Consider the following 13,897-nt stretch of genomic DNA (forward strand, 5'->3'; position numbering starts at 1 on the left):
AACCACACCAGGAAAATCCGAGTGCTACCTACTCTGGGCCCCTGCCTTGCAAAAGGGCACTCAAGAGTGCCAAGTCAGCTCCATTTTCAAAGTCCAAAGTAAAAGATGTTTGGGATTATTTCACATCCTCGGTAACTTTTTCATCAACTTCAGATATAAACCAAGTGACTAACGAAGAGCAAAGCCCAGACCTAGACTGCAAATGCTCCTTGTTAACTGCTCTGTCAAATTAAACTACATGGCATTCAAAGACTGGTATACTACACTAAAAGTAGTTTTCATAGGCAATAGAAAAAGTTACACTACTCAATTACCAATGTACCACTGTGCAGATGCATTATCTCAGAAATAAAATTACTTACGCCTTTTTAATATCCTCGGGTGAGGCATGTCTCTGCACGCCTAGAACTTCATAGTAATCCACCATGTTTTAAGAGATTGTTGGAATGGGTCCTGCAAGTAAAAACAGGTGGTCAGTGATGAGGATGCTGGGGATAGGCAAGTCACGGTGGTGGGACGGGTCTGGAGAGGGAGAAAGAGATGGTGTCACCTTAGCACCTACTGGCCTACAGAGAGAACTTCCACTAGAGCTAACCACTAGCCAGGCTGGGCCAAGACCTCGTCTGGGAACTGGTTCCCAGATTCACACCCTAAGACTCTTCTACAGCTAACCACTAGCCTGCTGGGCTAAGACCTTGTCTGGGAACTGGCTCTCAGATTCATGCCCTAAGACCCTTCTAGAGATGGGGGAAAAGCTCTGAAATAGCCTAATAATAGCCTAAACTAAATAAAAACAACAGGTGACTCTGAGGCAGAGACTCCATGCCACTTGACCACTAGCTGACAGAGTCTGTCGTGTGTTCCTAGACACGGTCTGTGCTCAGGGAACGTCAGTTACCTCTTTCATTCAATGCATTCCTGTGCCAGGCGTTGGGCAAGACCATGGGGCTCCAAGGACAAACACGCTGTCCCTGCCCTGAACCAACTTCACATGGGAACAATAGAAAGCCATCCTTCCACCATTCTGTCACCCACACAGGGAACAGTAAAAGCCCTCCCACATATCTCCCAAGAGAGAAAGACCTTTGACTACACAGTGGTTAGTGTAACTTTACCCTCTGGCTCCAAGCTCCCATCCATTCCTCTACCAAACAAATACAGTATTGCCGGCTGATCACACTAATTAGATGGTATCACTATGGATTAGAAGGTGGAGAGAAAACCAGCAGCAGAGATTCGTTCCCTAAGCTCCCCTATGGCTTACGTGGTTCAGCCCTGTTACTTCTCCGGGCAGTAAAACGTTCAGCGAAACCCACTCTGCTCCTGCCAGCTCTGAAGGAGGATGCAGCCTCTGGTCCCACAAGGAGGAACTACACACACACTGTTGCTTTAAGACATGATGTTTCTTAACCAATTTACTTCTTTAACTTTCACTGGCTAATCTACTCTATTAAATCAACAATCAAGAATCTGCAGAGCCTGGCACGGCAATTCACATCCCTAATCCCAGCACTTTGAGAGGCCAAGGCGGAGCAGATCACAGGGTCAGGAGATCGAGATCATCTGGGCCAACCAACATGGTGAAACTCCGTCTCTACTAAAAACACAAAAATTAGCCGGGTGTGGTGGCACACGCCTGTAGTCCCAGCTATTTGGGAGGCTGAGGCAGGAGAATCTCTTGAACCCGGGAAGTGGAGGTTGCAGTGAACCAAAATCGCACCACTGCACTCCAGCCCGGGCAACACAGGGAGATTCCATCTCAAAAAAAAACAGTGCCGGGTGCAATGGCTCACACCTGTAACCCCAGCACTTTGGGAGGTTGAGGTGGGCGGATCACTTGATGTCAGGAGTTCGAGATCAGCCTGGCCAACATGGTGAAACCCCATCTCTACTAAAAATACAAAAATTAGTCGGCGTCACGGTGCACGTCTGTAGTCCTAGCTACTCAGGAGGCTGAGGCAGGAGAATCGCTTGAACCCAGGAGGCGGAGGCTGCAGTGAGCTGAGATCGCGCCACCGCACTCCAGCCTGGACAACAGAGCGAGACTGTCTCAAAAATAAAAAAAAAGGGCAAGAAGGAAAAAGAAAAAGAAAAAAAACATTATCACGAAACCACAAAGAAACATCTGTGGAAACTTAAACTCTTGGGTTTTTTTGTTTTTTAATTGAGACAGAGTCTCAGTTTGTTGCTGGTCTTGGTCTCAAACTCCTGGGCTCAAGGATTCCTCCCACCTCAGCCTCCCCAAGTGCTGGGACTGCAGGCACGAGCCACCACACCTGTACCTTGTTTTTATGGAAGTCCTTTAATCAAAAAACTATAATGGAAATCATGATCTATCTAGATGTATATAAACTACATTATCAATTCGATGGAATGACTAACATCAAACTTAGAAAGGAATGTACATCTTCAAATACAGGAGAGCAAAGATTCTAGGTGTTAAGTTTAAAATGTCAACCACAAGATACAGAATTTAAAGTATCAAAATGTTCTTTTTCTTAAGTAGATCTGTTCCCAGTATTTTTAAAATTACAACTTAGAAAAAAACTTGTATGGTTCCTATTTTCTTGTAATTATTCCAACTTAACATTATCAGCTTTGCTGGACACATAATAAAACAAAATAAAATATTAATTGGAGAAGGTGCCTAAGGGTATACCACCATACAGTTCTTTCCACTCCATTTGGAAATATTCAATATAACATTTTAGGGACTTTTTTATGTAATAAGTTACAAGGTAAGGACACCCAATTATGAAAGATTTCCTCCCTGGTAGTTAGAACGACATGGCAACATACAGAATTCAAACCACACCAGTCCAACCAGTCTCTAGAGAAAAGACAGGAGTCGATTCCCGTAAGCAGGAACACTGCAATCTTCTTTCAGTAACTAAAAACCTGCCCATCAGTCACAGCACACAGAGCAGAGCAGCCAACAAGCAGCAGGAAAGCCAGCATTTCCTCACATCTCTCTCACTCCCTTGGCTGAGTGACTATGTGAGGTTATTTTCACTTGAGCTCCAGTTTGATGCCAAGGATCTGAGGTGCCGTTTTGGCAGTGATGCCAGCAGCAGTACCTAGCAGAAACAGGGGGAAGCTGCTAATCCACCCTCACTAACAGAACAAGAGCAGAAATCTCAGTACCAATCTTCCCATGCCAGACATCTGGATCATCCCCTGAACACTATATATAGCAAGAGGCCACACACCAAGCACACGTACTCTCGCAAGTCCAAACAGCTCATCCTCTATCTACACTTGTGTGCCTGTGTTTATGCATGTGGTGGTGGGAATGGGAAGAAGACACCCCCCGAGGCAGCCAGCATAGAGGTGAGAACGTGGGTGTGGGCGAGGGCCGCATGGCCAGCTGGGGAATGCTGTGATTTACTTCATCACCAAAAACACTCACTGAAAGCCTGCTCTGACATGTACGTGCAGCATCCACTAAGGGCACCCAGTATTCACAGCACTCCATCAAATGGCTAGTGTCCTTACTAAATGAAGGCTACCCTACAAGGAAAGCGTAAAGGCAGTAATGACAGCCACCCCCTGTAGGGGATGCCCTCACCTCCGCCACCGTCCTGCACTGCTTACCCGTAGCCTCTCCACTCCCTTGCATGGACTCATCCCCCAGTTCTGCTGCAGCTCCCCACTGCCTGCCACTGGAGGCTCTTATTTAAGGTCAGTAAAAAACCTACAGCACCACCCACAAATGAGTTTCCCAACTTTACTTGTCCGACTTCTCTCTCCATCTAACTTCCATCACCAGCTTTCACCCCTCCACCGGCCCGCTGAAGAAACTACGGGAACTCTAAAGGCTCAAGGCCAACTCTCATCCAACATGTGGGTTTTCATCCTTTCCCCTTACGTAAGTATCATTTACTTAGCACTGAGTCCCAAATGTAAGTTCCAAGCTCAGGGCTCTCCTAGGCAGTTCAGACACAAATAGACAGATGACTACTTGACACAGCCACTTGGATGTCCAGCAGACATCCCAAATAGAACACGACCAAAATTTAACTCTTAATCCTTCTCCCCCACTACACACCTGGTCTTTCTCTAGTAAATTCTACCTTGAGCTCTGAGGTACCTGTGAAATGTTCACCTTCACCAACATCACAACTCAGCACACAGACACAAATGAATCACAAAATTCTGCCGAGTCTACCTCTGAAGTATCTGAAGTTCATTCACTGTTCTTTATCTTCACCAGCATCATTCTCTCTTACCCTGACCTACAGCAGCCTCTAATTTCATCCTGCCCTCTGCTCTCACAGATGTCAGCTTATAAATGTGCAGATATTGGCTGGGCACAACAGCACACACCCGTCATCCTGGCACTTTGTGAGACCAAAGTGGGAGGGCTGCTTGAGCCCAGGAGTTGGGAGACCAGTTCGAGATCGTGCCACAGCACTCCAGTTTGGGTTAGAGTAAGACCCTGTCTCCAAAAAAATGAAAATAAAATTTTTTTAAAAATTAAAATTAAAAATGAATAGCTGGGTGCGGTGGCTCACACCTGTAATCCCAGCACTCTGGGAGGCAAAGGTGGGTGGATCACCTGAGGTCGGGAGTTCAAGACCAGACTGATCAACATGAAGAAACCCCGTCTCTACTAAAAATACAAAACCAGTTAGGTGTGGTGGCACATGCCTGTAATCCCAGCTACTCAGGAGGCAGAGGCAGAAGAATTGCTTGAACCCGGGAGGCGGAGGCTGTGGTGGAGCCAAGATCACGCCATTGCACTCCAGCCTGGGCAACAAGAACGAAACTCCACCTCAAAAAGAATAAATGCCAACTCAAAAAAAAAAAAAAATGAATAAATGTGTAGATTATTATCACAACAGATACAATCTGTGGTCCTGCCCCGGACAAAACCAGCTATAAAGGATAGGTCAATTCAGAATTAAATTAAATAAAAATTTACTATACTGGCTAATGCTAGATCAAGCAAGAAAATTTAAAAAGCTATCCAAAAATCAGACTCAGGCCAGGCAAAGTGGCTCACTTCTATAATTCCAGCACTTCGGGAGCCAAGGCAGGAGGACTGCTTGAGCCCAGGAGTTCAAGATCAGCCTGGAAACACAGTGAAACTCTGCGCAACAAAAGAAATTTTTAAGTAGCTGTGCATGGTGGCATGTCTCTGTCATCCCAGCTACTACTCATGAGGTTGAGGTGGGAGATCACTTGAGCCAGGAAGGTCATCAAGGCTGCCATGAGTCATGACTGCACCACAGCATTCCAGCATAGGCAACAGAAGGAGACCCTATCTCCCATCAAAGCACTAACCAGGCCCAACTTATCACAAAAAAAAAATATATACATATATACACACACACACACACATATAAACACACACACACGCACATACACACACACACCCACACACACCTGGTCAAGAAAAACAAGGGGACAACCCGTAACTAAGAATAAATGACAACTAAATACGATCTGGGTTCCTCAGATGGTTTCTAGAACAGGAAAAGGACATTAGCAGAAAAACAGGTGGAATGTGAATAAAGTCCACATTTAACAGTACTGTAGCGGTGTCAACTGCTTACTTCTGAGAAATTCACCAGTTACCACAGTTACAGAAGGATTAAGGAAAGTTGGGTGAAGTGTATACAGGAAAATCCCTGTACTATCTTTACAACTTCTCTATAAATCTAAAACTATTTCAAAATAAAGTTTAAAAAGTTCAAAAAGACGAAATGTATGTCAAAAGGACACAGATACCAAACTGGACCAGGTGCGGTAGCTCACACCTGTAATCCCAACACTTTGGGAGCCCAAGGCGGACAAATTGCGTGAACCCAGCAGTTCGAGACCAGCCTTGGCAACAAGGCGAAAGAGTCTCTACAAAACGTTTTAAAAATTAAAAAGAAAAAAAATTGATAGGGCAATCCATGACCTAAACCAGAATGTGGGCTTCAAAATGAATTGACCGAACTGCATTTAAAACCTACATTTAAAATACTTGAGTTCATGTCACTCTAAAAAGCCAGCAAGCACTAAGAATCAAGGATTTACCACCCTGCCTTCCCTGTACAGGGAAGCAGTAATGTTCACAGCAAAGGAACTTGGAAGTGGAACTGGGTGTTTATCGTAAATAAGCCGTGGTTCCTTGGAAAACTACCTACCTTCATTGTGGTTCCTTCCCCACCCTGTGAAGTGTGTGACAACCACTTCCTACGGCTATTTACAGATGATGCTCTCCAAGGGAAGCAAGCCCTGGGCTCCATCTAGAACATCCTCCGTGCTACCTGCTTATGACGAAGTAGAAAGGAACCAGTAATACACGGAGTGGATGGTCTCACACAATGAGGAAGTGGGGAGGAAAGAGAAAAGCAGGCAGGAACGATGGGCACACAGAGAGCTGCCTGAGCACAGTTCTGAGAACTCATCTGCAGAGATGCCACACCCTCACTAGGGAGCCAGCAGGAATAGTCAAAGGACTTTGGCTCCAAATCACCCCCACCCCCATCATCATACCACCTCATTCCACATTCAGCTCAATAAATATTGAGAGTAATTCATGATCAAATGCACTGCATGATTAAGTAAAGCCTTCAGCAATACTGAAAATACTCCTGGCTTATTTGGAGTACAAAATATATATATATATTTTGAGACACAGTCTTACTCTGATGCCAGGCTAGAGTAGTTTGGTGCAACTGAGGCTCACTGCAACCTCCAACTCCCTGGTTCAAGCGATTTTCCTGTCTCAGCCTCCAGAGTAGCTGGGATTACAGGCGCCTGCCACCACGCCTAGCTAATTTTTGTATTTTTAGTAGAGATGGGGTTTCACTGTGTTGGCCAGGATGGTCTCAATCTGTTGACCTCGTGATCCGTCTTCCTTGGCCTCCCGAAGTGCTGGGATTACAGGAATGAGCCACAATTTGGAGTAAATATTTTAAATTGACAACAGTTATGTTTCTGTTTGTTTGTTTTTGAGGCTAGAGCGCAGTGGCACAATCTCGACTCACTGAAACCTCCACCTCCTGGGTTCAAGCAATTCTCTGGCCTCAGCCTCTCAAGTAGCTGGAACTACAAGCATGTGCCGCCAACACACTGACTTTTTTTTTTTTAGTAGACACAGGGTTTCACCATGTTGGCCAGGCTGGTTTCAAACTCCTGACCTCAGGTGATCTGTCCACCTCGGCCTCCCAAAGTGCTGGGATTACGGGAATACACCATACCCAGCCAAACAAATTTTTTTTTTTTTTTTTTTTTGAGACGGAGTTTTGCTCTGTGGCCCAGGCTGGAGTGCAGTGGCACAATCTCGGCTCACTGCAAGCTCCGCCTCCCAGGTTCACGCCATTCTCCTGCCTCAGCCTCCTGAGTAGCTGGGACTACAGGCGCCCACCACCACATCTAGCTATTATTTTTTTGTATTTTTAGTAGAGACAGGGTTTCACCATGCTAGCCAGGATGGTCTCGATATCCTGACCTTGTGATCCGCCTGCCTCAGCCTCCCAAAGTGCTCGGATTACAGGCGTGGGCCACCGCGCCAGGGCCACGACAGTTTTTTAATAAAGGTAAAAGCATGAGTGGGGAGAATGTCAGGCTTAATTCTTCCAACTATTATTGACCTTTAACATTCTTTTCAAAGACTCAGAACAAAAACAGTGAGACAGTATTCAAAGACAGGACAGGTATGGTGGCTCAGGCTGAGGCGGACGGATCACCTAAGGTAGAGAGTTCAAGACCAGCCTGACCAATATGGTGAAACTGTCTCTACTAAAAATGCAAAATTAACTAGACACAGTGGCGCATTCCTATAATCCCAGCTACTCAGGAGGCTGAGGCAGGAGAATCGCTTGAACCCGGGAGGCAGAGGGTTGTGGTGAGCCGAGATTGCGCCATTGCACTCCAGCCTGGGCAACAAGAGCAAAACTCTGTCTCAAAAAAAAAAGACGCTGGGCGCGGTGGCTCAAGCCTGTAATCCCAGCACTTTGAGACGGGCGGATCACTAGGTCAGGACATCCTGGCTAACATGGTGAAACCCCATCTCTACTAAAAATACAAAAAATTAGCCAGGCGAGGTGGTGGGCACCTGTAGTCCCAGCTACTCGGGAGGCTGAGGCAGGAAAATGGTGTAAACCCAGGAGGCGGCGCTTGCAGTGAGCTGAGATCCGGCCACTGCACTCCAGCCTGGGCAACAGAGCGAGACTCTGTCTCAAAAAAAAAAAAAGGTTGTTGTCTCCAAGTACTTCGAGAAAAGTGCCATATTGGGCGTCTTCCTCAAATTCCTATTAAATAAAAGGACCTTTATATCACCAAGTTCAAGCTCTGACTCATAAGGCATCCACACTTCAATAACCACTAATTAGTGCGACCTTCTTCTGTCGGAACAAACGCCAGTGACTGGAACTCATTATCTCCAAAGTCAAGTCCTGAATTTTAGTGTTTACTACGGGCATTCTTCCTTATGCTGGGTAGTGTGGGTCTCCAAGGAATTTTCACCCTTTGGTCCTTGTTCAAATTATGCTATGCAGGTTCAATTTTTCTTCCAGATAGTTGCCTTTGGATATTTGGGTGCTTTATCTTGGCAAGTTTTTCCGTCTCCAAGCAAATATACCCTTAAAATTCTTTACAGCTCCTCCTGAGAAACCCTGACCTATCTGGTCCCTCCCCTCAGAGCAAGCTCCAATGTTGTAATGTCTTAGTGCCCCCAATACAACACAGATACTCCAAGGACAGTCCAACTGTCACCAACAAAGGACACCAAGACCCACAGCTCTCTTTCTAATCAGGACGGAAATATGGACCAGAATGCTACAATTAACAGTAAAATTCGGGCAGGGTGCAATGGTTCATGCCTGTAATCCCAGTGTTCTGGGGACAGAGGAAGGGGGAACACTTGAGCTAAGGAGCTCAAGACCAGCCTGGGCAACAAAGGGAGATTCTGAGTCTACTAGAAATAAAATAATTAGCCGGACGTTGGCCAGGCGCGGTGGCTCATGACTGAAATCCCAGCACTTTGGGAGGCCAAGGCAGACAGATCACCTGAGGCCAGGAGTTCAAGACCAGCCTGGCCAACATGGTGAAACCCTCCCTACTAAAAACACAAAAATTAGCTGGGTGTGGTGGCGTACGCCTGTAATCCCAGCTACTCAGGAGGCTGAGGCATGAGAATTGCTTGAACCTGGGAGGCAGAGGATGCAGTGAGCTGAGATCGCACCACTGCACTCCAGCCTGGGTGACAGAGAGAGACTCCGTCTCACAAAATCAAATAATTAGCCCGGCATGATGGCACATGCATATGGTCCCAGCTACTCTGGAGGCTGAGGTGGGAGGATGGCTTGAGCCCAGGAAGTCTAGGCTGCAGTGAGCCGTGATTTTACCACTGCACTCCAACCTGGGTGACAGAGCAAGACCCTGACTCAAAAAAAAAAAAAAAAAAATAGCAATTAAAAAACTCTGCTAAGTCCCCTAGTCTTTTTTAACCTGGGGTTACTGTCCTGCCTTCCCATTACCTTTGGGCAGGTGAGACTCTCAAGGGAAGGGAGGGTCACAGCTTGCCCAACTGCTTCATTTTAGTGAGACTGGCCCCATTAGTCAACCAATCAAAGCCTTCCTAATATTAAAAAGAATACTGTCATTCTGATTGAATATAATCACACAAACTTACTATTTACAACACACACTACGCTGGCTTTGGAAATAATAAAAGTCACCAAGTTTAGTGGAAGACAGACATGTAAACAAACCAGTCATTTACAATTAAGACAAATATGCACGCGGCCGTTGCAGGGGTTCACATCTGTAATCCCAGCACTATTGAGAGGCCGAGGCTGGAAGATTGCTTCAGTCCAGGAATTCCAGGTAAGCCTGGGCAACATAGCAAGGCCTCATCTACACAAAAAAACAAAAAACGTTTAAAAAGACAAAGATGTACAGAGTGCTGGGGAGATGGTATGGAGACCATGAGGAAAAGAAAAATTAACACTGACATTTTACTGATGAAATGAAAAACAAGAGTAAGCTCCCCAGGCAGAGAACAGAGGCAAAAGTATTCCACACACAAGTAACAGCGTACACTCAGGCAAAATAACGCCAGCACACAGCCCACATGTGACGCAGCAAGTTAGTAGGGTGGAACGTCAGTGTGAGAGTGCCGGGACTAAGAGGGAGGGGGAGGGGAGGAAGTCAGGACAAGAAAGAACAAGGTGCAACTGAAAAATTTTAGAACTAAGGAATTAGGACTTTTCCATTGTAAGTAGAAGTATTAAGCAGTGGTGTGAAGTCAACAAGAGTATTTGGAAAGATAACTTCTAACTACAAGGGAAATGGACTTAAGAGAGTGATGACGGGACGGCAGGGTTACTAAGATGCTCCAAATGAGGATGTGCCGGAATCAGAAATGACAGCAGGAATGAAACAGAGTCTTTGGGAGGCCGAGACGGGCGGATCACAAGGTCAGGAGATCGAGACCATCCTGGCTAACACGGTGAAACCCCGTCTCTACTAAAAAAATACAAAAAAAAAACTAGCCAGGCGAGGTGGTGGGCGCCTGTAGTCCCAGCTACTTGGGAGGCTGAGGCAGGAGAATGGCGTAAACCCAGGAGGCGGAGCTTGCAGTGAGCTGAGATCCGGCCACTGCACTCCAGCCTGGGCCACAGAGCGAGACTCCGTCTCAACAAAAAAAAAAAAAAAAAAAAAAAGGAATGAAACCGAGCAGCACACAGGACAGCTATTTAGGAAGCTGTTTGGGGTCCTTCTCCAAGGCAAGAAAACTTCACCAACAGCGTTCCACACACATCCACAAACCCTACGACTGGTGCCAGAAATCTTCCATTCCTATTTAAAATATAGCAATATTAAAAAAATAAGGCTAGGCGCGGTGGCTCACGCCTGTAATTCCAGCACTTTGGGAGGCCAAGACGGGCGGATCACTTGAGGTCAGGAGTTCGAGACCGGCCTGGCCAATGTGGCGAAACCCCATCTCTACTAAAAATACAAAAAATTAGCCAGGCGAGGTGGTGGGCACCTGTAATGCCAGACACTCAGGAGGCTGAGGCAGGGGAATCGCTTGAATCCAGGAGGTAGAGGTCGCCATGAGCCAAGATCACGCCACTGCACTCCAACCTGAGCCACCGAGCGAGACTCCATCTCAAAAAAATAAAATAAAATGAAGCCAGGCATGGTGGCTCATGCCTGTAATCCCAACACTTTGGGAGGCTGAGGTAGGTGGATCACCTGAGGTCAAGAGTTCAAGACCAGCCTGACCAACATGACGTTAACACCATCTCTACTAAAAATACAAAAATCAGCTGGGCATGGTGGTGTGCGCCTATAATCCCAGCTACTCAGGAGGCTGAGGCAAAAGAATCACTTGAGCCCGGGAGGCGGAGGTTGTAGTAAGGCAAGGTCGCGCCACTGCACTCCAGCCAGGGTGACAGAGCGAGACTCCATCTCAAAAAAAAAACAAACAAACTTCTTATAATCCAAATGACAACAGGTAATTTTAAACATGACATGCTAATCAAGTCACATGATGTTCAATTAGTTTACTAAATCACTGAGGCGTAGTTATTAGCCAATTAAGGGGGAAAGGAGCTGGGACAACAATGTGTTACTGACTCATGTGTCACACATTATGACAGGTACATATTCTATCACAGCCATTTTGTGAGTTACTGTTTGTAGGTGAGGAAACTGGGGCTCAAAGGAATTAAGTAAATGTCAATGTTCCAGCAAGTTCAAAATCCAAGTCTGAGCCCAGCAGAGTCACGTGCACCTGAAGTCCCAGGGACTCAGAAGGCTGAGGCAGGAGGATGGCTTCAGCCCAGGAGTCTGAGCTCGACCTGGGCAACACACCGAAGACACCGCACCTTTAAAAACAGTAAGAATCCAAGTTTGGCTCCAGAACTCATGCTAGCCTCTATGATGACACTATGCTGTCAATGTACACAATCTCAATGCTCAAGGCTTTGGGACATTCTCCCACCAGTACTTGAATCTCAAAATTACCTTTTTAGTTTTCATCAAATGCCAGTAAGACTAACAAATTTGGAATATAAAGACAAACACGTATTACAGAAACAACAAAATGAAAAGAGCTGAAGGTCCAGAAAGAGAGCTCCACGTGTATCTCCAAGGAAACCTGCAGAGCTGGCTGAAGTGCTGATGCTGCAACAATCACCAGTGTTCGCTGCAAGCTGATTCACTCCTTACTGCTTCAGAGTAATCACTGATGTAAGACACAATTTAAACTTTGACAAACTCCATGAAAGGTTACCTGCATTCACATTTTTTTATTAACCTTAGAGCTTCAAGACTACCTAAACATTTGTATCAGTATTTCCCTATAGAAGTCAGTATTTCTGGTAACACTATCTTTTTTTTCCTCAGACCTCTCAAAAACAGTGTTTAAATAAAAAACTGATAAAACTATATATTAAAACATCCAGGCCGGGCACGGTGGCTCACGCCTGTAATCCCAGCACTTTGGGAGGCCAAGGCGGGCAGATCACAAGGTCAGGAGATCGAGACCACAGTGAAACCTTGTCTCTACTAAAAATACAAAAAAAATTAGCCGGGCGCGGTGTTGGGCGCCTGTCGTCCCAGCTACTTAGCAGTCTGAGGCAGGAGAATGGCATGATCCCGGGAGGCGGAGCTTGCAGTGAGCCGAGATCGTGCCACTGCACTCCAGCCTGGGGAACAGAGCGAGACTCGGTCTCAAAAAAAAAAAAAAAAAATTCCAACTGTGTATTAGATGATAAAGCAGCCTGAAATTGTAGAAATACTACTGCACTCCGAAACAATTTTAAGCAAAAAGTTGCCTAATCAAGATACACAGCTAGGTACCAATTAGTATTATTTGATACATACTTGGACTATTTCCCTAGTCACAGAGAAACTACAAGTTGAATCTTTTTTTTTTTTTTTTTTTGAGACGGAGTCTCGCTCTGCCGCCCAGGCTGGAGTGCAGTGGCCGGATCTCAGCTCACTGCAAGCTCCGCCTCCCGGGTTCACGCCATTCTCCTGCCTCAGCCTCCCGAGTAGTTGGGACTACAGGCGCCTGCCACTGCGCCCGGCTAGTTTTTTTGTATTTTTTAGTAGAGACGGGGTTTCACCGTGTTAGCCAGGATGGTCTCGATCTCCTGGCCTCGTGATCCGCCCGTCTCGGCCTCCCAAAGTGCTGGGATTACAGGCTTGAGCCACCGCGCCCGGCCTACAAGTTGAATCTTTAACATGATTTTTCTTTTTTTTTTTTTTTTTAACTGCTCCTTGCAAAGCAGGGCTACCCCATAGGCAGTGTGCCCGGAGTAGCCTAATATCATTTAAGTGTTAAAACACATGGATTTATTTCCTAAAAGACACCATTTGTGGCAATAAAACATTTTAAGTGGCATTCATCTCCCTCCTAAGGTTGGCCCAGCATCCTTGTGGCCTGCCCAGCACTGCAGGTACCTCCTCTACTTCCCTCTTCTCCCGGCCCATGTGTTCAACGCACATTACAGAAAACAGGGGATACCACAAATACAAGGGCCCTCAGGAGGCCTGGAAGACACACTCAAGCCGCCTTTCCTGCCCAGCAAGAGCCTGGACTCCAGCCCTCCACCCTACAGAAGCTCAGCCAGTAAAAACCAACTTCCCTCACTGAGAAACCAGTGCATCACCTGCATTTTAAAATAATACACTAAATCAAAGGAAGTAATCTCTACAGCAAATCACTCACATCAGAGCCCTACAAGCATGTGTCCACTAGAACCCCACTTGACAAAAACCGTTTTAAAACGGTGCTGCTCAAAAGACTCCAAATGCAGCTATTTAAATCCGACGTCATTAAAATTAAACACAATGTAAAATTTGGCCCCTCAGCCATCTTTTTCTGGATATGACCCCCCCAAAAGCAGAGGGAACAAAAGCCAAAACAGACAAGTGTGATCAC

At 46.0% G+C, this 13,897-nt stretch overlaps 1 protein-coding gene and 1 long non-coding RNA gene across 3 annotated transcripts in view; one reads left to right on the forward strand and one right to left on the reverse strand.

The window, feature by feature from the left end:
• Positions 1-13,897, reverse strand: part of LOC105474977 (DnaJ heat shock protein family (Hsp40) member B6) — an 84,076-nt gene that overhangs the window by 61,389 nt on the left and 8,790 nt on the right. For both annotated transcript variants that reach the window (XM_011729931.2, XM_011729929.2), the window contains exon 2: positions 363-453. In XM_011729931.2, coding sequence (XP_011728233.1) covers positions 363-427 — 65 coding nt within the window. In that variant the 5' untranslated portion in view covers positions 428-453. The remainder of the gene's footprint in view (positions 1-362; positions 454-13,897) is intronic.
• Positions 11,705-13,513, forward strand: LOC139362668 (uncharacterized). The gene is made up of 3 exons (XR_011621807.1): positions 11,705-11,845; positions 12,043-12,198; positions 13,375-13,513. It is a non-coding gene; the product is annotated as an uncharacterized lncRNA (long non-coding RNA).

The sequence above is a fragment of the Macaca nemestrina genome, chromosome 4, assembly GCF_043159975.1.
Source record: "Macaca nemestrina isolate mMacNem1 chromosome 4, mMacNem.hap1, whole genome shotgun sequence".
NCBI classification, from domain to species: Eukaryota; Metazoa; Chordata; class Mammalia; order Primates; family Cercopithecidae; genus Macaca; species Macaca nemestrina.